Below are 11,488 nucleotides of genomic sequence, written 5' to 3' on the forward strand. Positions count from 1 at the left end.
ATGAATCCTGCAGGACCCTCAGAGACCCTAGAATTTGTAGCTCCCTCCGGTGACTACTATGATCCAGAGCCCACAGTCTGTGCTTCTTCCAGCTTCCCATGATACCTGGGGTGGGCAGGGACCTCTCTGATTAGCCCAAAATGAAACCTCATTGGCCCTCATTCCCAAGAGAATACAGTCATAGGTGAGAGCCATCCTTGCCCGCTACTAGCTAGCACTCACGCAATTTCCCTGTTCTCTGTATCTTAAAGGATTTGAAGGAAGGCACTAAGGAGGCCAGATTTCTAGCCTTCACCCTAACTCAGCCATCTTCTCATCCCTCCTTCCCAGACCAAAACAGGCGATGAGTCAAGCAAGAAAGACCCTGACCAGACATCACTCCTGGATACCCCCAGAGACATCAGCCTCGTGCCCACCAGACAAGAGCTAGAGGCAGAGAAGCAGGCAGCTCTCAACAAAGGTATGTTTCAGCCCATACTTGCCTAAGTAAGGCTAAAGTACTCTCTTATGCTGGAGGAGGGTGCTCACCCACCCTCAGCCTTGGTGGAGAGAGAGCAACCAGGCCTCTCCCCAAGAAGCAGATGCTCTAGCCCCTGCTTCCCACAAGGCCCACTGGTTGCTCTATCTCGCTATAGTTGGCATCGTGCCCCCTCGCACAAAATCTCCTGCTGAAGAAGAGATGACGCCGTCAGGAGTGGTGAGAAGGACTACCAATGGCCTCACCAATGGCCTCTCCTCCCGGGTAAGTGCCTGCCTACAGACTCTGTGAGGGCTTGTATCCAGGGATCGTGACCACTCAAGACCCAGAACTAGGGAGGAAGACAAAACATGTGGGAGGAAGAATGGTCCTCCATAGACATACCAAAGGTCAAGGAAGATGAGCATGGTAAAACAGGAGAGTGTTTGACACTGTCTTAGCATGCTGTGGCAGGATGCAGCAGGGAGAACAGAGGCCAGAGTACAGTGTGCTGTTAGTTCCCAGGGCTCCTGGGAATTGACACATCACCACAACCATCTAGTGGCTTAAAACAACACAACTTTATACTCCCAGTTCGGAGGCCAGGAGTCCAAAGTCAGGGCACCACCAGTGTTGGCTCCTTGGTAAACCTGAGAGACTGTGTCCCATGTCTCTCTTGGTAAATAGTGTTTCCCTTCCAGGCTTAGTATCCGCCAGATCACTCTCATGTCACCTTCTCTGTTTGTCCTCCCCTTTTCTTAAAAGGACACTCCTCATTAGATTTTGGGTCCCTAAATTCATGATAACCTCATCTTCAGATTCTTAATTATAACTGTAGAAACCTATTTCCAAAAAAAAGGGGCATAATCTCAAGCGTAAGGGGCTATGGTTTAGACATATCTTTTGGGGATCACTAATCAACCACTGTAGTGCCAAATTTCATGCCATTCCACTTGAAAAGGTACTCATTCTGCTCCAGGAACCCCAAAGCTTCAACTCATGACATCACTAACCTTAATACTAATATCTCATCTAACTATTATTAGCTCAGAATCCCCGCTTCTCCAGCCAGGACTTGAGAGACTAAGGATACACAGTGTGAGTTCTAGGTCAGCCTAGATTACAGAATCAGATCCTGTCTCAAGAAACAAAGACAGACAGGATTAGAGAGAAGGCTCAGTGGGTAAAGTTGTTGCTTTGCAAGCATGAGAAACTGAGTTCAGATTCCTGATACCCACGTCAAAGCCAGGCGTGATGGCATTCTCCTGTAACCCCACCTTCGGGGGTGTAAAGACAGGCTTATCCAGGGAACTCATTACCAGACAGTCTAGCCAAGACAGTGGGCGCCAGGTTCAATGAGAGACCCTGTCTCACAAAGGGAGAAGAGGAGCAGTAGAGGAAGGCAGCTGAAATCAATCTCCAGCCTCTACACATGCATGCACAAGTGAGCATACATATGTGTGCACACAATCACCCCACCCCACACAAAGCGGCTAAGTCCCATAACTCATCATCAGAATCATGTCTAGCAGGACTCTAGATCATATTTCATATGGGGGAGATTTTTTCTAAGTTAGCCTGCTTCTAAAATACAACAGCATAAGATAATTTTTCTTTTTTAAGATTTTTATTTACTTTTTCATCGTGTGTGTGTGGATGCAGGAGTGTGTGTGCCATGATACAGGTGTGGAGGTCAGAGGTCAACTTTTAGGGATCAGTTCTCACCTTCCACCTTCTTAGGCAGGGTCTCTCTCGTTTCTGCTGCTGCACCGTATGCCAGGCTAGCCGGCCTGTGGACTTCCAGGTGATTCCCTTGTCTCTGCCACGCATTTTAGGGTAGCGGTGCTGGGATTACAGGTGACTGCCACCACATCCAGCTTTTGACATGGATCCCAGGGATCGAACTTGGGTCACTGGTCTTGCACAGCTAACACTTTCACCTGCTGAGCTTTCTTCCTGGCCCCAAGATAATCATTCTTGTCCCAAAGGAGAAGTTAGAAGGAATAAAAGGATCTCTAACCTTAAGGAAGTTGTTTTGCCAGTGCTGGGATCAGACCCCAGAGCCTTGTGCACGCCGCCAAATGCTGCACCTCTAAGCTATAACCTCAGGTCCTACGGCCTGAGGATAATCTCCTGGGGCTCATTGCCCTGCCTACGGGTAGGTAAAGGCTCCACTAACCCTTGATGTCAGGCTGGTCTTTCTTTCAAAGTCAGCCTGCCTTTTCTTGAGGGATAGCCAGCATTTGTAGCTAAGAAGCTCTGTTAGCCAATTTCTTGCCTTTGTCATCTCCAGAAATCTATTGGCTTTTTCTTCACATCCTCATTTTATCCACAGACTGGCAGCGGTGGTTCTGATAGCATTCTCACAAGAACAGGTGGCCCTGCTGTCCATTGTGGGGTCTCTTCAGAGCCTTCATAGGTGGTCCATCTCTATGTCTAGTTTCCGAGATGCTAGATTAGATCATCAGTCATATCTTAGTCTTTTTTTTTTTGTTGTTGTTGTTGATTTTTTCGAGACAGGGTTTCTTCGTAGCTTTTGGTTCCTGTCCTGGAACTAGCTCTTGTAGACCAGGCGGGCCTCGAACTCACAGAGATCCGCCTGCCTCTGCCTCTGCCTCCCGAGTGCTGGGATTAAAGGCATGTGCCACCACTGCCCCAGCTATATCTTAGTCTTTTCAGCAAGATTTCCTTGGTCCTCTTATAGGGTATTCTTCCTACTAGTGCTTGCCGATTTCTTTTTGGGCATTCCCTCCCTCCCTCCCTCCCTCCCTCCCTCCCTCCCTCCTTCCTTCCTTCCCTCTCCCTTTCTCTCTCTCTCTTCTTTTCTTTTCTTTCTTTCTTTTTTTTTTAAAAGACAGGATTTCTCTGTGTAGCCCTGGCTGTCCTGGAACTCACTCTGTAGACCATGCTATCCTCAAACTCAGATCTCAGAGATCCGCCTGCCTCTGCCTCCTGGGATTAAAAGTATGCACCGCCACCACCCAGCTCCGCTCATACTTTTCAACATTCTGCTTGGAAATCTTTTCAGCTAAATATCCAAACAGACTACTTAGCAGTTCTGCTTTCCATCCCACGGTGAAGCACATTTAGCCAAGTTTCTGCAATTTTATGGCAGAGTTTCTTGTCCAATAGCATGCCCCTCACTTCCTTCAGCAGCTTCACTGGAAGTACCTTTACTGCACTTTTCTGCCAGTGTGTGTGAGGGGAGCAGTGTGTGTGTGCTGTATATTGTGTGGTATGTGAGGTTGTGTGTGTGTGTATGGTGTGTGTTTATGTAACGTGTGTGTGTGTGTGGCATGTGGTGTGTGTATATGATGTGTGTGTGGTGTATGTGCATGTAAGTGCAGGCACACAACACACACCACAGTGCACATGTGGAAGTCAGAGGACTCAGCTGTTGGCCCTTGCCTTCCATCTTGGTTGAGACAGTTTCTTGTTTGCTGCTGCACACCCCAGGCTAGCCAGCCCTCAAGCTCCTGGCGATTCTCCTGTCTGCCTTTCATCTCACCACAGGAGCACTGGAATTGCAGGCATGTGTGGGTTCTGGGGATTCAAACTCAAGTCTTCATGCACCTGCTTCCCCATTGAGCCTCTTCTCTAGCTCCTCCACCAGTCTTTTGTTGGTGATAGGAATTCACTCTAAGATAATAGAAACTTCTCTTCTGTTTTTCTTTTACTATTTTTATTTTATTGACAGCATCTCACTACATACCCCTTGCTTACCTAGCATTTGCTATGCAGAACATGCTGGCCTTGAACTCACAGAGATCCTCCTGCCTCTGAATCCTGGCTGCTGGGATTAAAGGCATGCACCACCATGCCCAGCTTCTCTTCTTTTACTTTCTCTTTCCTTCACCAAAATCATTTTGAAGTCCCCATTTCTGCCATTGAAATCTAGGATTTCCCCCTCATTATTGACCTCGAAATTCTCTCGGCCTCTACCCATTTCTTGATTCTGAAGTCTTTTCTATTTCTTGGCATCCCATTTCCTAGTAGCTCAGTCTTTGTAGACTTCCCAGGGATCCTGAAACAAAATTTACCATGTACTGTGTAGCTTAAAACTCTTTTGTGCATGGAGTCCAAAATGAAGGTGCTGTCAAGGCTGGTCCCTGCTGGTGGTGCTAAGGGAGGATCCATCCACCTCCCTCCTACGTGGGAATCCAGCTAATCAGACTCGGCCTTTGTTTGCATGCGGATGAATCATCCTAGTCTCTGCTTCCGTCTCCATCACCCTCTTCCTGCCCTGTGTTGCCATCTTGTCTGTCTTTTGCAGGGACAGTTGCTACTGGATCCAGGTCAGCTCTGGATGATCTCATGTTTCCAAATAAAGTCACATTTTCAGGCACCAGGGGCCAGAATAAACTTGACATATTTTTCTGGAACCATTGTTCAGCCCTCTATGGGCAGGCTACCCCCAGAAGGACACTTTGAGAACTTAGAGAGCTGGGTGACCTGATGGGGCGGGGGGCACATGACAGAGCCTCGTTTCCTCACTACAGCAAGAGCGCCCCAAGAGTGCTGTGTTCTCGGGAGAGGGCAAGGTGAAGATGAGTGTGGAGGAGCAGATGGACCGGATGAGGCGGCATCAAAGCGGCTCAATGAAGGAAAAGCGGAGGAGCCTGCAGCTCCCAGCCAGCCCTGCCCCTGAACCTAGCACCCGGCCTGCCTACAAAGTGGTAATGTCCCCTCAGCTGCCCACAAGCCTGCGTCCACCATCTGTCCACACTGCTGCTCTTGGCCCATGGCCAGCCTGGACCAGGGAGCTTGAAGAGAGAGGAGACTGGGGGCTCCTGGGATACCCCCACATAGAGTTCCTTCAGCCCGTGTTTCCTCTCTGTTTAATCAAAAGTAATGCCAAGAAAGAATGACAGATGCTTTTGCTAAAATGAAGTGTTCAAAAATTCATTTAGTGTTTAAGAGCACGTGCTGCTCTTGCAGAGGACTGGAGTTCAGATCCTGGCACTAAACATCAGATGCATCACAACTACCTGTAATCCTAATTACAGGAGATCCAAAACCCTCTTCTGGCCTCAGCAAGTACCCACATACACATACTATATATACACGTGCTTACACACACACACAATTAAAAAGAAAAATTAATCTGGTAGAGAGTAGTGCACAATCCATCATGTAGAAAGAGCCATCATTTTTATCTGATTCTGGGCACCTTGTATATTGAGCATTGGCCTGGGTGCCCTGAAGACAGCCATGATAGCTCCCTGAGCAGTGCTGTTCACGGAGCTATCTATATTCCTTCATTTAACGCCATCAGACAGCAATGATTTCAAGTTTATCGCCCCCATTTTATAGAAAGGGAAGTCAAGTCAAGAGAGACAAAGAGCTTTCTGGGTCTCACAGCTATAAGTACAAAGGTGGGCGTAGCATCTGCTTAACTTCTCTTTACAGTAAGTTTCCGGAGTAGAGAAGAAGTCTGATGCAAATCCTTCCTTCATACAGTTTCGCTCCAGGAGATAGGTCAGAACTTCTGTAACGTGACACTATTAGAAATCAATAAGGGACACACTGCTCCTACAGTGCCAGACAGGTGTACAGTGCAGACTGTAAGGACAGGAGCAAACACTGACAGGAGATACCAACGAGACTGTACCTCTGGGCCTTGCTGTAGGCAGGTGTCGGGGAAGCAAAGAGGAAGGAGGCTGGCTCTGCAGTGCAGGCCAGTGGGAGCCTGACCAAGGATGCTGGTTGGGTTCAGGGATACAAGAATAGTAAGAACTGCCTGGAGGCAGACAAGGGTAGAAGTGATCTGGTCGTGACAGGGCTATCCCCCAGGTGCGGCGTCACCGCAGCATACATGAAGTGGACATCTCCAACCTAGAGGCCGCCCTGAGGGCCGAGGAACCTGGTGGCCAGGCCTATGAGACGCCACGGGAGGAGATTGCCCGGCTTCGCAAAATGGAGCTGGAGCCCCAGCACTACGACGTGGACATCAGTAAGGAGGTGAGTGGTCCAGGACGGGGCTGAGGGAGGAGGGCGGCCAGGGAGGGACTATAGGTGGTGACCTGGCCAGGGGAGGGGCTGTAGGTGGTGACCTCAAGCCCTCCACAGCTCTCCACTCCAGACAAAGTCCTCATTCCTGAACGGTACATTGACCTGGAACCAGACACTCCCTTGAGCCCCGAGGAGTTGAAGGAGAAGCAGAAGAAAGTGGAGAGGATCAAGACACTCATTGCCAAATCCAGGTGATAGGCCTAGGCGAGCCTCCATCCCGCTGCCCTCCCTGCTCCTAGGTTCCGTAGGTACTAGATGTCTTGGAGGCTCCGTGCCTCCCCAGGGTAGAGAAAACAGACGCAGTGGCCAGGGGCAGCTGACTATACCCAAGCATCTGGCCAAATGAGGTAGCTGCTGCTGGACCCCAGAGAGACCTACTGGGCTTGCGCACAAAATGAAGGGTGCCTCTGCTCATCCTCCCCCGCTTCAAGGCCTCCCCACATGTTCACCTGAACTTTTGAAAACATTGAGGGCAGGGATCCCAACAGTCTTGCCAGGGTCTCCCTCACTCCGCGGCCAGCCTTGCTGGGCACCAGAGGCTGCACACTCAAAGGTCCCTGGTCCTCCCCACCAACCTCAGCTGCAGACCTCCCCCAGCCAATTGGACTATGCTGTCCCTCCCTCCATGTCTGTGTGTCTGTGCCTCTTCAGTATGCAGAACGTGGTGCCCATCGGCGAGGGGGACTCTGTGGACATGCCCCAGGACTCAGAGAGCCAGCTGCAGGAGCAGGAGAAGCGGATTGAAATCTCCTGTGCCCTGGCGACCGAGGCCTCCCGCAGGGGCCGCATGCTGTCTGGTGAGAGGGGCTGGGCCTAGCTCGCTCCGCCAGGGACACCAGCTGACCAGGTGTAGGGGAGGAAGTGCAGTACTGCAAGGGGGGCAGGCTTGGAGAGACAGCAGGCCTAGGAGACCCTCAGGGTCATAGTGAGCATTCACTAAGCCGCCGGGTTTGTGCTAGGCATGGTACAAAGGGGCCAGAGTGGCTAACCTCCACGGGCTCAGCTCGTGATACTCACAGCCACTCTATAAGGACCCGTCAGAGCATGCAGGGAGCTCGGAGTCATCTGACCCTGGAAAGGCACAGAGAAGAAAAGTGGATGGAGTGTCCTGGGGAAGCACAGGCATGTCTGTCCCCCTGCGTGAGAAGGCTAGGTAGTCAGGTTTCCTTCTGCTTCTCTTCCTCGCTAAGCACAAATAGAAGAATGGAAAGATGGCCAAAGCAGCCGAGCACTGGAGAGCCGTTCCATCTCCACCTTGGCTGTTGACCCAAATTCACTTTCTAGCTAGGAAGAGATGAGGAAGAAGTGGTGTCACACTGACCCAAAAGTCCCACTTAGATACCAAAGTGTTGAGGCCACCAGGACTAACTTCCACAGGCTAGAGTAGCATCCTGGAAGACGGGAATGCAGCTGCTTTGAATGAAGGGGAATCTCTCTGAATGGGAGGGGAAGGTGAGGCAGTAGTTAGCTCATCCCCGCATAGTAGGAACATTTAATTTTGTTTTGTTTTTGAGACAGGGTCTGTCCTTGTAGCCCAGCCTGGCCTGGAACTCTTGATCCTCCTGCTTAGGCTCCTGAGTGCAGGGATTATTGGCATGCATCACCATGCTCACCAAGTGTGAACTTTGGTGGCCACAGTTAGGAGGAATGACATGAAATCAGCCGTGGCTTAAGGTGACCAGTAGAAATGAGAGACCGGGTTATAGGCCCCAGCTGTCGCGGTTCTGACAAGGCAGGAGCAAGCAGATAAAGTTAGAATCAGGAGCGCCGTGGAAGGGATGGTACTTTGTGTTGGTGGCAAACAGCTCTCAAGAGCCTCCATTTCCTCACTGGTAAAGCTCAGAACACCTTTCTTCAGTTCAGACGGAGCCAGAGTCAGAAGCAACAGATGTCAGCCCCTCGCCCAGCGCTGGGGTTTTAGTGCTGTGGTGATGACCGCGCAGCAATTCTGTAGACCTATTCAAGTCAGTAAGAGCCGAAGTTGAAATGGGAACCCTCTGTCCCGTTTCTAACTTTGTATACGCACATTACAGCAGGAGGGTTGTAAGTCCCAACAAAGAAGACAGCCGTTAAACCTCAAGAACCTGCTGTCATTTAGAGAGTGATGAACTTCAGGGTGAAGGACTCGGGAAGCTCTGGAGGCCGCAGGCGCTCCAATGACAGGCTCTCCACAGACTGGCGCTGCCAGTCAGGAGGGACCAGCTCCTTTCCTGTAGCTAAGGCAGCAGAACCAGTTTGGCTGCAGGCAGGGAGGCCTCCTGTGACCTCTCCTTACTTACTTTAGGTTCGAAAGAAATCTGAACCTGAATTGAACTTGCACCAAAATTCTTCATGCTTGGGCAAAAGTCACTTCCTATTTCAAGAGGGCAGTGCTTACGATGCTTAAAACTCCCCTCTGGCCTGCCACACCCATGGCTTTCTCCACTGCTACCCAACAGTCCAGATTTTATGAGAACAAACCTCTAAGCCGATCAGATTTTTCCTGACAGCATTTCAGGGTCTGTGTGCAAATGGTCACTGTGCTTTTGCCAAACCCCCCAACAATTCAAAAAATGGCTACGGTAGGGCCAGACCTCAGCCCTAGCCCACTGTCCCTGCTATCATTGGCCCATGGCCCAGAGGCCCCAGAGCAAGAACTAGTCCTGGGCACATGCAGTGTGGACATAGGTTCACACCCAGGACACTAGGAGGGAGGCCAGTTGGGCGTAGGTCCCGAGAACAGCGGGCGTGGCGTGGAGAGCTAAAGGGGTGTGTGTGTCGTAGACCATGTAACTGGTGAGGAGTGCTCTGTTTAGTGAGTCTACCCGGCTGCTACACGCTGACTGTGTGTACCAGATGAGAAGATGCGGCCTTTCTGAGTCTGCGTCCCTGGCACAGATGTCATGTGCAGTATCTGTATCCGGTGATGTTTGCAGATGTGCATCTGTGTGTGTAGGTAAAGGAATGTTTGAGGGCAAATGTAGGCACACATCTGTGTGTGCGTATGTGTGAGTGTACGGTGTGCCCGTGGAGGTGACATCTGTGAATGTGTGTATTTATGTGTGACTGGCTTTACGTGTGTCAGGAATGCTGAGGCCTATCCCGTATGTTGTGCACAGTGTACACCCTGTAGCACTGTGAGTCTGGGTACCAGGTGAGAGGTGGATGCACTCATAAGTGTGTGTCTACTCACGCTTGTAGGTGTGCATACCGTGGTACCACATCTATCCAACATGGACTTGCTACACATTCGAAGTTAGCTTGTTTCAGAAGATATAGTCTTAATATATATTTAGTGTGTCTATTTCCTTAAAGAGATAATGTTCACATAACAGCCTTTTCCTTCCTCAGTTACTGCTCTTATATTCCTGACCTCTGTTGAAGGCACGCTCCCAGGAGCTGCCATCTCTCTGTGTGGCTCTCTCTCTGTAACCTAAGTGTGGTCTGTAACTTAAGTGTTATCTTTACTTTTCATAAAATGGATTCTCTTCACTTGTTAGAGCTACACAGGGGCTTTCAACTCCCCTCTTTCTCTCCCTTTTCTGGGCCCCATTTCCAGTCTGTGGGTCAGAACACCCATAGGTCAACACCTATTAGTACTGTGCATGATAGTGACCAGACTTCACAGGACTCACTAGGCAGCTGTTAGAACATCTGTTTTGACATCCCTGGGTGCTTCCTTGCCTACGTGTTGGGTTTTTGACTGTTTTGGAGTCTGAACATAGCCCATACGTGGCCTCCCCTTGGTGAACCGGGCGTGCCTATGAATGTGTTGGAAAGTATTGGTGAGTGCTTTTGCCTCTGATGTGCCAAGGATGTGGGCTCATATGGAAACACTGAGGCTTGAAAGTGCACGAACACATATCTTAGTTGTGTAAAATGATGTAACCGTGTGGAGTGGTCAGATCCCAGGCACCAACGACATTATGTGAGGTAGACATGCTCTCACATCAGCTCCAGCAACCTGGGCTGTGAGCACACTGGGGCTGTGCCCATAACAGAGGAGCCGCCTGGGCCCTGTGTTACACAGGAGTCAGGGAAGGTGATGCCAGGGTGGGAAGCAAGGACTTGGAAGTTTAGTGCCACATCCTGGAAATGCAGCGTGGCTCCTGGCTGAGGTCTGGTTCTTCTCTGAGCCCGAGCGAGGACATTCTGCCATCCTTCTACCTTGGCAGCACTGAGGATGTGCAAGAGTCTAGTGGCCCCTTAGAGGACTCCTTGTCGTTGTCTTTCCCCTTTGCTGTTCTTCACAGGGAATCATGATGATAGAGTAAAATCTCATCAGTTCAAACGTCACGATTATAGAATTCAACACGATTTTACGTGAGTGGACTGAGGGTCCTCTGCTGGGCCGGCCAGCGTGGACACTCTCATGATCATGGGTGTTACTTCTGAGCCCTTGGTCACACCGAAGTTGGCATAGATGGCTTTATGCCTATGCTCTTTGGAAATGATCATCATGGTGACTGTCCTGCTTCTCCGTTAAGTGGGGACCCGGCGCTGTGGACTGATGTGATTTTGTTGCACTATTAGTCATTATCATGATTAACTGCTGTGGTTGGTGTGAAGTGACACTGTCTTCATTCTGTCTGCACAGAGTAGAATTGAGAGTCCCAAAGGGAGTCTTTGTCCCAGAATGGGGTGCAGCCTCATGCACCATCACCCTGCTTCTTAGCAGAGCCTGGGTTTGGCCCGGTCTCCTCCGGGGCCTCACTATCCTCCATTGCACCCTGGGAATAAAGACAGCTTTGCCTCTGCTTGAGCGAGCTCCCCAAGCCAGCTCTTCTCTCTCTGCTTGCCTCACTGCCTCGCTCCCTCCCCAGGGAGTGGCCTCGCTTGCTCTGAGTGCCCAGTCTCCTCCCCAGTACCTTTTGTCTTCTATTCACTGCCCTGTTCATTTCTGTTTCCAGTGCAATGTGCCACCCCAAGCCCTCCCACCTCCCCTGCTTCCCCGACTCCACCAATCAACCCCCTACCGTCTGAACGCCCACGGGGCGCCGACAGCAGCCATACCATGCGGGTCTGAGCTCTGACGTAAGC

At 50.5% G+C, this 11,488-nt stretch overlaps 1 protein-coding gene across 22 annotated transcripts in view; it reads left to right on the forward strand.

The window, feature by feature from the left end:
* Window positions 1–11,488, forward strand: part of Plekha6 (pleckstrin homology domain containing A6) — a 141,347-nt gene that overhangs the window by 125,477 nt on the left and 4,382 nt on the right. For 20 of the 22 annotated variants that reach the window (XM_041648627.1, XM_041648636.1, XM_041648628.1 and 17 more), the window contains 7 exons: window positions 331–460; window positions 636–742; window positions 4,957–5,133; window positions 6,251–6,418; window positions 6,527–6,660; window positions 7,121–7,266; window positions 11,359–11,482. In XM_041648627.1, the coding sequence (XP_041504561.1) occupies window positions 331–460; window positions 636–742; window positions 4,957–5,133; window positions 6,251–6,418; window positions 6,527–6,660; window positions 7,121–7,266; window positions 11,359–11,474 (978 nt within the window). In that variant the 3' untranslated portion in view covers window positions 11,475–11,482. The remainder of the gene's footprint in view (window positions 1–330; window positions 461–635; window positions 743–4,956; window positions 5,134–6,250; window positions 6,419–6,526; window positions 6,661–7,120; window positions 7,267–11,358; window positions 11,483–11,488) is intronic. The other 2 variants (XR_005974043.1, XM_041648630.1) reach the window with 2 other exon arrangements.

Source organism: Microtus oregoni, unplaced genomic scaffold, assembly GCF_018167655.1.
Source record: "Microtus oregoni isolate MIOR12 unplaced genomic scaffold, Mior012 000003F_ref0000135, whole genome shotgun sequence".
NCBI lineage: Eukaryota > Metazoa > Chordata > Mammalia > Rodentia > Cricetidae > Microtus > Microtus oregoni.